General features: G+C 43.0%; 1 protein-coding gene across 1 annotated transcript; it reads right to left on the minus strand.

The window, feature by feature from the left end:
* Positions 1-606: 606 nt before the first annotated feature.
* Positions 607-6,685, minus strand: LOC147897452 (leucine-rich repeat receptor protein kinase HPCA1-like). Its single transcript, XM_087380307.1, has 18 exons — positions 6,365-6,685; positions 6,197-6,268; positions 6,039-6,113; positions 5,856-5,927; positions 5,579-5,746; positions 5,393-5,467; positions 5,237-5,308; positions 5,051-5,122; positions 4,870-4,935; positions 4,675-4,749; positions 4,482-4,553; positions 4,253-4,381; positions 3,654-4,144; positions 3,330-3,479; positions 3,105-3,247; positions 2,742-2,961; positions 2,167-2,411; positions 607-1,668 (listed from the first exon to the last, which is right to left on the minus strand). The coding sequence occupies exons 1-18, from the start codon at positions 6,514-6,516 to the stop codon at positions 1,201-1,203; spliced, it is 2,817 nt and encodes a 938-aa protein (XP_087236433.1). The 5' UTR covers positions 6,517-6,685; the 3' UTR covers positions 607-1,200.
* Positions 6,686-16,016: the final 9,331 nt, after the last annotated feature.

A 16,016-nucleotide genomic window follows, 5' to 3' on the forward strand; every position in this document is an offset into this window, starting at 1 on the left:
CCTTCTTGTCCAACTATAGCTAGCTAATTATTATTTCAATAAATACTTGCCTCCTTTATGCACCAAGCTAGCTGGTGTATCATATCTTGTAATCTTTGCATGCACATAGTATAGAAAAACATACAGAAAGGATTGCATGATGATAGAAAGCTCACACAACATGCACTTAACATATTCATCTTTTGTACATAACTCAAAGAACACACAGTAGGCTCAACTATGAACATATTACACCAACAAAATAGTGAACCATGAAGAAATAGTCAGTGTAGTGTTCCAACAAAGTGAAGGAATCATTACTGCAATAGAACTCCCACTCCACACACCTTAAGGAGAGGTGTAGGCAGGCTAGGGTAGGCAAGAGCAAGTGTGGTGAGGCACTGGAAGTGAAGTGAAATTGGGCAAAAAAAGTAGTTTTTTATAATATGTCTCAAGAGAATCACATAAAGTTCTAATTACAACTGGTTCCACCAGTACATCTGAGAAACCAAAATAGAAAAAGGGAGAGCAAATGAAGATCATACATCAGTTATAGACTGAGGGTCTATTGGTTTTGCTTTGAAGTCTTTAATTAATGCCTTGCTATCTCGGTAGGCAGCCCATTTGCCTTGCTTTCTGGCCGCCTTCACCTTTGCAAGCTATGAGGCTTTGCTCTTCAATTGAGTTTTTTAAAGTTCCTCTGTAATCCACATTGGAAGTCCTTTCAACTTGTTAGATTGTCTAGGGATCTATAGCAGAAGACAGTGGGAGTGAGACCTTCAAAAAACTCAGCAAATCTCTAACAGGAATTGAGTGGGGAGATGTAGAATTTGACATTGGACAGGAAGGAGCTCGTGCAATTCTCACTTTTGGAACAAGAGAGGAAGTGAAGGGAAATTGTACTCGGCTGGTTGGGATGGAGAGGTACATATAGGGCTTGGGAATAGCCCCTAGACTAGCCAACGGTTGATTCTCTGAGTTAGTTAGAGTCAACTGACCAACCTAGATTGGCTGGTCAACTAGCCTAAAGCTTATACGAACTACACATTGTAGGGTCATTTCCCAAACATTGTGTGTGTGTGTGAGAGAGAGAGAGAGACAGAGAGTCAATTCATATCACTCGATTGATTGCAGCCAATCACAATCCTCAAGTGCCTATTAACGAGGCTCCAAGCTTGGGACACTATGAGAGCATCTCATAAAGCATCATCCTTTGAGCAATCACTTGGGAAATGCAGCACTAGGCAAGCTCCCACTATACTCGAATGAATGAGTGGAGAGAATATCATATTGCCTGGAATATATGGGCGACTGGTCATCTCCAATTTCTACATTCAAGGCTTCAAAGGGCACCTGCTGCTGCTGCAAGCTCAGAGCTTCGAGTTCTTTCACCACCTCTGCCATGGTGGGTCGATCTGTTGGATCATCCTCCACACACCTCAATGCCAACTCCACCAGCCTTTCCAATGACTTGGACGGATAGTCTCTCAGATTTGGATCCACCATTGACTGCATTACAGCTTCCATCCACCCTTCCCCAACCATTATCTTCAATTCACGCACCACATACTTGCCTGCCTGAATTGGAGCCCTTCCTGTCACCAGCTCCAGCAATACCACCCCATAGCTGTACACATCGCTCTTATATGTCAGTTGATTCGTCATGTAATAGTCTGGATCCAGATATCCCTGTTTCATTCAGTTTCCCATCATCAGTTCCGTCTACACTACAATAGCTACCCTATCCACAAGCTTCCTGCAACATGTGACAATTAGCTTTCACACATCCACAAGCTAAGCTGATTTGCTTTGACACATCCACAAGCTAGGCTGATGTATAGCCAGCCTAGCTTGGGGATAATCAACTTGGCGGATTTGTGAAAGCAAATTGCAGGAAGCTGACTAGCTTGTGGATGTGTGAAAGGAAATTGTGAAATGTCGCAGGAAGCTAATTATTTGCTTTCACACATCCCCAAGCTGATTTCTGCAACATTTCAGAATTTGCTTGCAGATGCAGGAAGCTGATTATTTGCCTTCACACATCCACATCAGCTTGTGGATGTGTGAAGACAAATAATCTGCTTCTTGCTACGTTTCACAATTTGCTTTCACACAAACCCATAAGGAAGATGATGTTGAATTCGTCTTTTGCTAGCATTTGTTGTTGAACCAAGTTCTTCCACATACCAGTGTTCCTTTCACTTTTGTCCACACAGAGGATTTGCCATCCTCGAACTTGGATGTAAGGTCGACTGAGAGACCAAAATCTGCCACCTTATCTACTAGCTTATTGTCCAGAAGGATGTTGCTCGACTTTATGTCTCTGTGAATGATCGGTGGATTAGCTTCATTATGCAAATAGGCAATGCCCCTTGCAGAACCCAGGGCAACTGCAAGCCTTCTTTCCCAATCCATCTTAAATCCAGTTCGACCTGGAAAAAACCCAATCAAAGAAACTCATTACTTAATATCACAAAATTGCTTCAGCTTACACTACTTCAGGATTGCTGATCACAAAAACTCAATCCAGTTCGTCGATCTGGGAAAGACTCAAGCACAGAAACTGATTAATTGGTATCACAGAATTGCTTCAGCTTACACTACTTCAGGATTGCTCATCACAAAAACTCAATCTAGTTCGACCTGGGAAAGACTCAATCATAGGAGCTATTGCTTAACATCAGAGAATTGCTTCAGCTTAACATTGCTCATATATTTGTTCTCTTGCTTACACACTGTATCTTTCATAAATTCAATGATACCAGTCAAGCCTTCTCTTAGTGTTCCGTTTGGCATGTACTCGTACACCAGCATCTGCTCTCCTTCTTCGAAACAAAATCCGATCAGACCAACCAAATTCCTGTGGTGCACCCGAGACAAAAGCTCTATCTCATTCTTGAACTCTGTCGCACCTTGTAAAGAGCTAGCCCCCGCCCTTTTAATTGCCACTTGTTCTCCGGATAAAAGATAACCTTGGTACACCTGTGCAGGAATTCCCAGCATGTAGTAAAGCGATCGCAAACTTATGGATGATTTTTGAAAGCCCTTGAGTTCGTCATTAGAAAATGCCAGCACGAAGTGACTGATCAGAACTTCAAAATTCTAGGAAAACATCCTGAAGCTACCTTTCCGTATCCTCCTTCACCGATCTCATTGTTTGGACTAAAGTTCTTAGTATATTTTCGTATCTCCTCCAACGAAAACCAACGAGCACCTTTCAACTGAGGAATTTCGGCGGTCTCTCCCTCGCTGGCGGCGATCCAAGCAGCTGTGAACAACAACCACAGCATCTCTAATCAGTACTTGGTCATCCAAGCGAAAAAATCCAAATCTATGCCAGCATTATTTACCGAAAGGCTTTCTTTGCGACTCTGCTATCTCTGCTCTCTTTTTCTGCGTGACAGCGTAAGCCGCAACCACTATGATGGCAATCACAAAAATTGACGCACCGACTCCGATACCAATCTTGGCAGCTGTGCTGAGCTTGGTCACTATGGCGACTGAGGCATGAAATCAAAGAGAGTGAGATGCGCACTGTAGAAAAATAGAAATGGGAGAAAGCCAGATATAGGCGATGCTCTGTAAGATGTTACTTATAGTCCGAATGTCGTGAAGAATCAAAGCAATACGATAACGAATAACGCCTTCAGATCACGAGTACGTCGGCGAATTACCCGAATTGTAAGGACTGCCGAGAAACTGACAAGCTATTGGTCCGATGTCAAGAAACTCAATGTCCTGATTTTTTATTACGTACGATATACTGGCGGCATCGTTCGGGCTCCATACATCCGTGATGCTAGGTGGGAACACCGAAACCGTCACTTGAGTACTCGAGAGGACCTGCACCACCACTTGGCTGTCGAGAAATTGCAGGTTTCCAACGAAGAAGCTCAGCCCAGATGCGAGTTTTTTCTCCATTAGAGAGATATTGTAGTCGGTCAAAAGGGGAAGTTTAGATGCAAGAAAGGTAACATTGGCCAAGACAGGGCGGGCGCATCGGCAACTACCAGAAGCTCTAGGATTGATTGCATATTGGGAGGGGCATATATTTGTGCAATCTGAGAGGGCGGGGGCGGGGGCGGGAGAAACTGCGGGCAGAGCAGGCGATATCGCATTTGTACAAGTACTTGGATTGTTGTTACAGTAAGGATTTCCATCCAATCTGTGGAGAATCAACCAAACAGTATCTCAACACACAAATCATCGTATCACAGCTAGCAAAGTCTTCGGAATACTGCTGAGAATGAGAAAGGGATGAGAACCCACTCACAGTAATTCTTGTGCGTAATTGCCGATGTCAAGGCCGGATATATCGTTGTTCGTCACATTCACGAGCAGAAGTGTCGGACTTGATGCGCTCATGTTCAACGTTCCGTTCAAATTGTTCGATCCAAGCGTCCTTTAATTACAGCAGTGCATAGATTTCACTCAGCTTCTTCATGCGTTTCGCCATTGGCTGTAAATCCGATTCATTATCGATTAAGCCGTGAGAAACTTACACGTTGGAGATGTACTCCAGTTCGAAAATTTCAGCAGATATGTTGCCGCTCAAATTTGCAGATTGCATGGATCTGCAAAGGGTAGCAGAGGAAATTAAACGACAGAATTAACATCTGCCCATATTCCATTTGGCTCCCTGCGTCATACATAACACCAACGCTATACACACAAGAGTGCAAAAACCGACTTAACAGCAAGCGGAGGTTTGTCAAATTCGTGATCCAAGCCGGAATCATCGAGTTGTTGAAAGGATTATTCCCAAGCTCCCTGCCATGGAGACGTGAATTTTCAAAAACTACCTTCGTGTTGTCTGAATGAAAGGAAGAAAATGCAAAGCAACAGATACTATTCTGCACAGCAGAGCATCGGTCGGATACAAAATCTTACAGCATTTGCAGCGCCTTATTGTTAGAAAGATCTGGGAGATGGGTTAAAGAGTTGTTGTTGAGCTGCCTGAGGAACAACAGAAGGAAACTCATGGGCCTTACAGAATGATCAACTTCTTATTAGAGCAAGTAATATGTTCAGAAACAATGCTTGACACCAATTCTCAGTTCCCAGAGCATACAATGTCGTGAGATTTTTAATGCCATTGATCCCAGATGGAACTTCACCAGTGAGGTGATTACTATCCAATCGCCTGCCAAATGAAAACAAATTGTGAAAGAGCATTATTTAGGCATTCACCTAAAAAGTAATCAAGATAGATTATTGAAACCAAATCAAGAAATAAAGCCTCTGTTTTTATACTTACAATATCTGAACATGTAGCAAATCGCCAACGTTTGTAGGAATATTTCCTGTGAAATTGTTTTTGTGCAGCAACCTGGTCACGCAAGTTCACCACAATCAATGGTTTGCAAATCTTGGCCTCCCAAATTCAGAGGAGAATTTGTCACAGCCAGCTTACAAGTGTAGAAGCTGCATCTGTGGTTTGAAAATAGACGATGGAATGCTCCCTGAGAAAGAATTATTTTGTAGATGGCTTCCGTTTGCGAATGATGATACAAGAAGACACCGAGTTGTTAATTCCATGCAAGTTCTAGTTTGAATCAAGTACATTTTTCAAAAGACAAGAATGCAATTCTTGGCTCACAAGTGCTTTGCGTTGATTAAGTTGTCCAAGCCGCTTCCAGTATCACTTTTAGTTGAATCTGGCAAAACTCCAGAAAGGTTATTGCTCGATAGATCAAGCCAGACCATATTCTTGAGGAGCCCAATGCTCGCTGGTAAAGGTCCCGTGAAAGAATTCCCAGTCAAGCCCCTGGACATTTAGGAAATCGGAACATGACAGATGTGAAATTTCTCATTGACAAGCGTCAAATCTTAAGACTAGTATTCGCCCAAACTGTAAGTTTTCCGTGTGTTCTTACAAGTGCTGTAACTTCGTCATGTTCCCTATTGAGGATGGAATCGAACTGGAGAAAGCACAGAACTGCACATAACTGTACAATCACACGTAATTAGGCCTCGCTGCTGGTCGATTATTGCAAGAAAGAAGCTACTGACTATGAGAGCGTTTAGAGAAGCAGAGAAATGCTTGACTCGCTACTTACAATTTCCGCAGGTGGATCAACTTTCCAATCTCGTCAGGAAGAGTGCCTCCTAGCCCTGGGTTGGATGATAAGTCCCTGTGAATTTAGAAAAGCAGTAGGTCATACAGCCAAACTTCGGAAGGAAATCGAACGATTCGAATCGAGTTGAAGAAGCATACAAATCTGTCAAATTGGTCAAGTCTCCTATCGCAGCGGGCAGGCTTCCATTCAGATTTTGGTTGATGAGAATTCTGCTGAAACGAAAGGGCAAAGTTATACGCGATTCGAGCCGATTGACGATTGCAATTCCGGGAGAAATTGGAGTGTGAAAGGATCAAAAACTGTACAATTGAGTGATTCGCGTGTTGGTGCTGTCGCAGATGATGCCGAGCCATGGTTTGATGCAAGGATCGGTGCTGGAGTCCCAGGAGAATGGATTTGAAGACCAAGCTGTGCGCAGAGCAATGAGAGCATTCACTGCAAACAGTGAACCCATCATATCAAGGCTTGAGATGACAACGCAAAGCTTGCAATATCAAAATTTGAGAGCACCACAAAACATCTCATTTTGGGCGAGCAACAACTTAGCAATGAGGAGAGGAGGAGGCTCATAAAGCACACTGAGGAGGACATGGGAGCGCCCAAAACAAAATGGGAGGTGCCCAAAACAAAATGCTAAGTGCCCAAAACAAAATGGGAGGTGCCCTCAACAAAGAAAACAAAATGGCAAGTGCCCAAAAACACATGGTAAATGCCCAAAACAAAGATAACATCTTGGAAGTGCCCAAAACACATGGGAAGTGCCCACATCACATGGCAAGTGCCCAAAACAAACATAACAAATGGGAAGTGCCCAAAACACATGGGAATTGCCCAACACAAAGATTTGAAGGAAGAGGACTAACCATCTTGTTGGTTGGTGGTTGAAGCATAGGGGGAGGACACGGAGAGCAAGAGGAGGAGAAGGAACACGAAGGAGAAGGAGAAGGAGGAGGACATAGGAAGAGCTCCCACACATGCCACCATCTTTATCGTCATAGGCACTCTACTGCAAAGGGTTTTTAAAAATGAGTACACAGGACTACTTCCTTGGACCTTTGCGCATCCCTGAGCATTTGTGAGCATCTGTCAACACTAAGGGACAATTGTTCCCTCCTTGCCGATGTCCGAGAAAGAAAACCTACAACAATAGACCAAAACCATACAAAAAAACATGCAATACTATTGGTTGCAATAACAAACCAACATCATCGGAACCCCAAAATTCTCAAGTAGCCAACTCTTTCTTCCATCTCCAACAAGGCAATCGAGCACCGAATTATGATTTGTAGGGTTCCTTAATGGAAACCACCTTCACATGTAGATTTCCTAGATGTGAGCAACATATGCTTGGCAATGAGCGGGAACCTCCCTTATGTGAGATATGTATGCTTACCAATATACTAAGAGGCAATGGCCCCTATACTTGCGCACTCTTATTTTGGGAGTCGTCTTTTTGGGTTGGCACAAACACCCACCATACATCTCATGGCTCTCTATACTGGGTGTTTGTTTTGGCCTTTCTTATACCTGTGCACCTCCACTCGTTTCATCACATTATATCTCATGGATGTCTAGTGGGTGGGCGCTTTGACCTTTCTTACCTTTCGACATCTCATGGATGTCTCGTGGGTGGGTGTTTTGACCTTTCTCACTTGCACCTCCACTCTTTCCTTCATACTTACCCATCAAGACTCATTCCCACATTTTTAATCAAATTTCTTTTTCAAAACCCACCTTATTCTATCACATATTACAAACAAAAGTTTACACAAGTCCCATGCAAATCCCACCCCCAAAAGTCTCTTGCCCTTTTAGAGAAGGGTGAAGTTTACTTGAAAGTAGCTTTCTTTTTTCCCTCCCTTTCTAGCCCTCAAACAAAAGGCTCACCCCCCCAACCCCACCCCTCTAATAATATTGCAATCTCACTTTTGACATAAACAAAGTTTCACATAAGTCCCATGCAAATTTATTGCTTTCGCCTTTTTGCCCTCCCTTTCTTCCCCTCAAACAAAGAATTAGTCCCCACACGTGCCCCTCTAATAATATTGCAATCCTAAACAAACAAAGTCTCACGTAAGTCACATGCAAGTGCTTGCCCCAAAAGTCTCAAGTGCAAATTTTAAAAATATTTTCTTTCAACATTTTTGGTCCTCATACAAAGACTAAATACCTCCGCCCCCCCCATTTACATTAGTTTAATTCCTTCCTTATCTCACATAAAGAGTGAGTCCACGACACGCATGCGCTAGGTTGAGTTATTCATATTTGAACCTCATTTTATATGAAAGAGGGTAGAATTAATGGACATTATTGGAGGGTACATGAATTTCCATGTATTTTGTACGAAATATATTTTGTATAATCCGAACTAGTAAATTTGTACAAACTTTGTATCATAATATATTTAGAAAGAAAAATATAGTCATGCCTATATCCCCCATGCCTCACCTTATTTTGTATAATCCGAACTAGTAAATTTGTACAAACTTTGTATCATAATATATTTAAAAAGAAAAATATAGTCATGCCTATATCCCCCATGCCTCACCTAATTTTGCACACACAGTGACACAACTTGTGTGCTATACGCAAAAGCAAAAACTTGTCGATCTTTGCTCCAATAAGAAGGATTGGGTGAAAAGGTAACTTTTTCCTTTTAAGCTAGAAATTAGATAAGTCATTAAAAGACGTAGTCTAGCATTTCATTCAACAATACAAAAGGTACTAATAATGTAGCAATAATTAATAGTGTTTCCCCTTATACTTTAGGTAGCTCAATTAGTTAGGGCAAAAGGATTGAAATATCCTTGCGTCTCACTAGCCAAAAAAAGCTAGAAGAACTTCATATTATAGATTTTATTTAAAGTCTTTTTCTCTTAATAGGAAATATAATTTCCATTTTATTAACCATATTCATTTTGATAAGGCGTAAAAGTCAATGGAAGAGAAATACGTCCTACATGCCCTTGTTTGAAAAAGTTTTGCCATACTTTTGTCCATATTCTTATGTTTTGAATTCTTTTACTTCTAGTGATCTAGCATTTTGAAACATGGATTCTGTGCAAATGACCAACTATGATATATCTTATTTTGAAATGGTTTCTGCATATTTGTCTAAATTTTCTCAACTTTCGAATGCCTCTCACATTTGGTGAAGTGGCGTTTGAGATGGTTGAAACTTGGATTATATGCATATGGCCAAATGTGACATAGTTTTTTTTTGTATAGGCTCTTCCATATTTGTCATGCTTTTTAACTTTTGAAGCCAAGGGTGTTACCAAGCCACAAGTACTACTGTAGCACTACCTAAGGTATGCAATAGTAGTGTAGTCTCTATCATATGATGTAAGGTCAAAGAAGATTACATAGTCGATGTGGATAGAGTGATGTAAGGGTAGAATAAAATAGGGCTAGAAGGTGCAAATATGGTAATAGGATTTATGGAGAATTTCGAGAAGGCATGGAAGCATATCACAACTATATGCTCAACTATCATGAGCTAAAGGTAATCTACTATGTGCTCATAGTGGAGCTCCCTTTTCACTTCCAAAACATTGGGCCTGCATGGTCTCCTAGGCTTGAGTTTGGCCTCGTAAGCATGCCCTACAATCACACCTTCTGATTGATCCTTGTGGACAGCCTCTTATAAGGCATTGCTTGCTATGGAAACTTGGCATCCTTGCTGCTTTGAATGCAGCCCAATATTAGGCACAAGTTCCTCCTTGGTACCCTCTTCCTTGTTGCTGTTGAGAATGGTGAAGACTTGTGAGCTCCTTATTCCTTGCAAATAACCTATTCCCTTGCTAGCTTGTATGCTCTTGGATGGCACCTTGAACTAGGCTGATGTGCTCACAAAAATGGCACACCAAGTGGATAGTGATTAAGCCCTTGAAGGCTCCCTTTTATAGTCCCAAGAAGGATCCCAAAAATATTTGACTAAACTACCCTAGTCCACTGACCAAGCAGTCTATACATCCAACTTGGTTGGTTACCTAGACGTGTTCGCCCACCTAGCCACATAACAAACTACCACTTGTCCATCACCCATTTCTTTGCATCTAAGAATTGAGTGACCTCATTTAGAGAGTAGAAATGTTGACGAGTTGCAAGATTGTAGAGTATCTTTGTGCAAAGAGGCCTTAGTTCTCTTGAAGTACATAGGTAGGGATTTGGTGAAGAGAAGGTTTGCAAAGAGATCCTTTGTATAGAAAACACATGTCCTACAAACAGTGGCTGCATAGGGTACATGGTGCAAACATTCGTGCATTTTATTTAGAGAGATTGAAGGAGGAAATTAAAGACCTACATATTGATGATGATGCCTCCTTCGCCAAGAAGGAAACCACATGGTATTCACATGGTAGATAAAACAAAATTAGGTAGTACATGTGGCAGCAAACCAGCCCTACCACCTAGCAAGATAAGATACCCCATCAATGGCTACATAAGAAAACTACCACGTCAATAGGACATGTGGTAATGTCACATCATCAAACCATTAGGGGAGAATTGGGGTCTCAAAAGGGCCTCATAAGGAATGGATTAGGGAATGCTTAGTGGGCTAATGCAAGGGGCTTGGAGGGTCCCAAAGAGGCCTAACCAACCCAACCTAGGTGGGTTAAGCCCACATTTGAGCCCACCTCTCCCCCCATCAATGAGGGGAGGGGGCCACTTTTTGAAATTTGAATTTCAAATTGCGAATCTCCCTCCCTCCTCTCTCTCTCTCTCTCTCTCTCTCTCCCTCCCTCCCTCCCTCTCTCTCCCTCCCTCCTCCCTCCCTCCCTCCTCCTCCTCCCTCTCCCTCTCCCTCCCTCCTCCTCTCCCCTCCTCCATCTTGCTCCTCCTCCTCCCTCCTCCCTCTCCCCTCCTCCTCCTCCTTCTGGCTCCTCCTCCCTCCTTCCTCTCCCCTCCTTCTCTAGGCTCCCTCTCCTCTGCTCCTCCCTCCTACAGAATCTCTCCCCTCCTCCTCCCTCCTGTAGCATCTCTCCCCTCCTCCTCCCTTCTACAGCAGCTCCTTCCCTCCCTTCTACACCTATCGCCGTACTCTCCTCCTCCTTTTTGAGCATATTCTTTTGCAACCAGCCTTGCCTTATATTGATCAATGGACCCATCTGGCTTTCTTTTGACTTTGAAAACCCATCGTGTACCTATGGCATTCTTACCTGGTGGCAAATCCATGACATCCCAAGTCTGATTTTTATGAATAGACTGCAATTCATCGTGCATGGCATTCATCCAATGCATATTATCCTTTGCTTCCTCAAATGTCTCAGGCTCCTCCTCATTAAGAAGAGTACTTGCATAAGCCGATTCAACTGAAAGAGCCCCCCCCATGTGCCTTACTGCACTACAAGTCCTGCCAAGCAATGGAGCTTCAAGCTTACTCTCCCTGAGAGTCTGAAGCAACCAATGTGGGACTGTTTTGGCTGCATGTATCTCTTGAATTTCTTGCCTGACAACTTCATCCACACCCTGAGGTTGTACTAATTCAGCTGGGGGCGGAATCTGTACATGTGGATTTGGCGGAGGTTGCTGTAACTTCTGAGTTTCAATGGGGGAACCAAATGCTATAGGAAGCATCCCCTCAAACACATCATCTGAAGAGGCTAGAATCTGAAATTCAGCATGTGTATGTGCAGAATTTTCAGAGAATATAACATCTCTACTAACAAAAATATTGTGTGTAGCAGGATTGTAGAGACGATAGCCTTTGCTTTGTGAACTATATCTCACAAAAATGCATGTGAGTGCCTTATTTGACAACTTGTGTCTAAACTCCACAGGCACGTGGGCATATGCAACACAACCAAAAACTTTGAAATGGTCCATTGAAGGCTTTCTCCCATGCCATGCTTCATAGGGAGTGATTGTCTTCAAAGCCTTTGTAGGAGCCTGATTTAAAAGATAGTTGGCACACATGAGGCCTTCTAGCCAAAACCTGTGAGGCAACTTCTTACTTGTGAGCATGCATCTATCCATTTCCATGGCAGTGCAATTCTTTCGCTCAGCTTTGCCATTCTGTTGAGGTGTAAGCCTCACTATAAGCATCATGATGCATGATGCCTTTTTCTTTCAAAAATGTCTCAAATTCATGAGACATATACTCCCCCCCTCGATCTATTTAAAGTGTCTACACCTTGAGTCCTGTCTCATTCTCAACCATAGCCACAAAGTGTTTGAAATGCATAAACACTTCTGATTTTGCCTTGAGACCATAGACCCAAGTGTAGTTGGTAAAGTCATCTATGAATGTAACAAAAATAGAGACAAATTGACTAAAATCCCCAATTTGCAATTTATTTGCAAAAGAAGTAAGTTCTACTGCCAATGTGTCCAGATGAAAATTCCCAAGTGCTCAGATGTGACTCAAACTGAGTCCAAAAAAACCTGCAAAATTTCCAAATTGCTTGTACACTACCAAAATGCATCTAAATGCCAAAATCCCCAAATGTTAAGCTGAAATTGAGCCAAATTTCACCCAAAAAGCAATTCTCTATTTCAGAATGCACACAAGTCCCAAATTTCTACTAAAAACCTTGACTGCAAATGAAAAATGAATTTGCAGATACCACTTTACGTCAAATGAACCTATATTTGAACCTATGCATCAACGAAATCCAATTGATGGATTGAGCAGAAGCCTTGTGCTATTGTACAGCAAAGTGCAAAGTTGAAAGTTGTACACTATACGGAAGCCTTGCACTGTTGTACGGCAAAGTGCAGATTTGAAATTCGTACAGTGTATGGACGCTGTGTACGACTGCTTGCGTGCAGGTGCTATTACCGTACCGCTAATTTATACGGATGATGTGGCCATGTGCTAACGATCTCATGAATAGCAACATATAAAAAAGATTCTACCTCTCACACACATGACAATCTATGAGGGGCATACCACTTAGGATAACTAGCTCACATGGGTGAACACAAAAATCCCATGAGTTGTTCTTGCTCCATGGCAAGCCTTGTTAAGGTGTGAAAGGGTTTTGCAAACCAAATTAAGGTAGGATTCACAAATGTCTACACATCCTTCGGATTTTATAGCCTTTGGGCATTTACACAGTGTTTGATGAACTGTGAACATAGTTTCTTGAGCTAGTAAAGGATTCTTTGTTCAATGGCCCACTTTTTTAGATGTCCACACCTTGGGTAGCATGGGAAGACTACCCATTTAATTCTCTAGTGACATCAAAAGGAATGGCCTATTAAAGATTGCCATGTGGAAGTACAGTCATATTCCAGAGCCATGGGCAATTGTTTGTGAATCCTACCTAAGGTTGTTTATAGATTGAATTGTGCTTGTCACTAGGCGGCCGTTGTAACAATGGGAAAGCGGGTGGCCAACCCATTTCACCACAGAATGCCTAGATTGCAAACCTTGCTTCCTACATGGATGGCTTGGGAAGAGTCCTTAGGTTGGGAGAACATAAGCTATTTTAGCATCTCTCGAGCAATGCGGGCAGCCCATTACACACCGAGCGCCCAATGAATGAACAATGTGCAGGGCGCACGGTCCTCCAACAAAATTAAAAAACTGCTCACATCTCTCAAAAGAGGAGGGAGAAGAGAGGGAGAGAGGGGCTGAGTGGGCAGGACAGAGGGGAGGAAACTCTACGTTTCTAAGGGTAAAATCACGGTAGGAAGTGTGTTTTAGATTGGCAAGTTTGTGTGGTTGCTATGGAGTGGGAAATTGTTAGCACATGTTAACAATTCATGTAGCAATTGTTTTGTGGCAGTCTATAAAGAGCCTCAATTGAGTGAGTGAAGAATTAGACTCTCATATGTGGTAGTAGATTTTGCCCTGCCCATCTCGTGTTTCACAACAATCCCCACTATAATGGTATTGGCAGTGAGGACCTCCTACGCTCGCAAACTTTGTATGCTTTCCGAGACCCACATCGTTGTTTCACGCTCAATTCGCCCACCCCAAATTCAAATCTCATAGCATTCTGCTCTTCTCCAGCGTTCCGTTCGCTTCTCCAGGTTCATCTTGCTTTCCCTTTGCCCATTCGTTTCTTTCTTTTGAATAGAGTCGTAGCTCTATTCACTACTAACTAATTTATTTGGCAGTTTGCCTGTGCTTGCTTGCACTATCGAATCTCTGTTCCGATAAGAGTAGACTAGATAACCATAGAGGGAACGCTTTGAATTTCCCCAAGTTGCCAATCTAAGCCATGCCTGAAATTCTCGACTAGTACCTACTCAGTCCATACGCTCACATACGGTTTCACATCATTACATTACTTGAAACCTTACATTCATCAGTTCAGTGAGTAGACTTCAGAGAGTATAGAGGCATTGCAGATTGTTTCAGTGGGTAGATAGCACTTGATTTTGTAAGAAAACAATATAATGTTTGTGCTCAACAGATAACAGGATCTCGTACACAAGAGAGAAAAATAGATAGTGTGGAGAATCCAAAATTTGATTACTGTAGATTTGATACAATAGATGGCGTTGCCTCCCAGCCATGCGCTCCTATGAAAGAAGCTTCGATGGCGAGCTGGAAACAGTAGAGGATGGAGGCTGGATTCTAAGGAATCAGGGTTGCTGTAGCTAGTGATGAAATGGGCTTCACGAGCTTGCTCTTATATAGCCACTAGTCGTAGTCAGTTGGACCCAATTGGGTGACTGACCCAGTCTACCCAAAACGGTTGACTGGGGGTCGGTCCCGAAATAGGCCATCGACCACATGATAGAACCGTGGCCTAAAATAGAGCAACTGACCTATGGTCGCCGTTGGCCCACAGCCATCCAAGATCGTCTGGGACTCCAAACGGAGCCCCGCAACTCGAGAGTGGGTTGCCCCAAGAAATGCTCTGTCTAGCCTCAGTGCGGTCAGTCATGGGATGCCTTTCCGCACTTGCATGTAGCCTAGTTGGCAGTGTGCCAACTTCGTCCACCCATCAGGCCACACATGGCCCCCATCTGGTGTCCAAACCAGGACCTACCGGATAACCGAGCTACTCAAATGCCTTCTCCTCATACGGGAGGCTTACAAGTAGAGTTAGCTGGTTCCTGCATAGTTACATGAGAGTGGAGCATTGATATCTAACACCCCCCCTCAATGTCCACCCGCAAGTGAACTTACTTTTTTGGTCCAATGCCAAGTCGATGGAGATGCCTCTCCAGCAAATCTCTTCCAAGAGCCTTTTTGAATATGTCTGCAGCATTCTCTGTAGTCAGACAGTACACCAAGTCGACCTCTCCATTCATGATGAGCTCGCGTACAAAGTGATATTGAATCTCAATGTGTTTTGTGCGAGTGTGGAACACAGGGTTTTTTGCAATCCCCATGCAACTCTGATTGTCACATGATAACTATGTAGGCTCGTTCTGCACTGCACCCATGTCCCCCAAAATCCTCCTCAACCACACTGCTTCGCAAGAAGAAAAGCATGCAGATTTGTACTCAGCCTCGATAGAAGAAAGAGCAACTATGGGTTGCTTCTTGTTGACCCATGACACAACTCCAAATCCAAGTGAGAAACAGTAACCTGTCATTGACCTCCTACTGTCCACGTCTCCTGCCCAATCCGAGTCACAGAATCCGATCAAGATGTTGCCCTTGGTATAGGTGATGCCATAATCAAGTGTGCCTTTGATGTATTTCAGCACCCGCATCCCTTCTCTCCAATGGTTCTCCCGTGGCTTATTGGAAAACCTACTTAGTACACCAATCGCAAAGCTGATGTCCGGCCGCATGTTGCACAAGTAAATCAAACTGCCCACAAGCCTTCTGTACTTCGCTTCATCCACTAGTGGTGATGAATCCTCGTTTGAGATCTTCATGTCAATCTCCATAGGGGTACCAACTGTCTTGCACTCAGCCATGCCAAATGCTTTTAGTATCTCTCCAGCATACTTCAGCTGTGAAATGAAGATCTGTTTTGGCTCTTGCCAGACTTCAATCCCCAAACAGAAATGCATCAGTCCGAGATCTATCATTTCAAACTC

This window comes from Dipteris shenzhenensis, chromosome 10, assembly GCF_047967505.1.
Source record: "Dipteris shenzhenensis isolate YYH24624 ecotype China chromosome 10, Dip_SZ_1.0, whole genome shotgun sequence".
In the NCBI taxonomy this organism is placed as follows: domain Eukaryota; kingdom Viridiplantae; phylum Streptophyta; class Polypodiopsida; order Gleicheniales; family Dipteridaceae; genus Dipteris; species Dipteris shenzhenensis.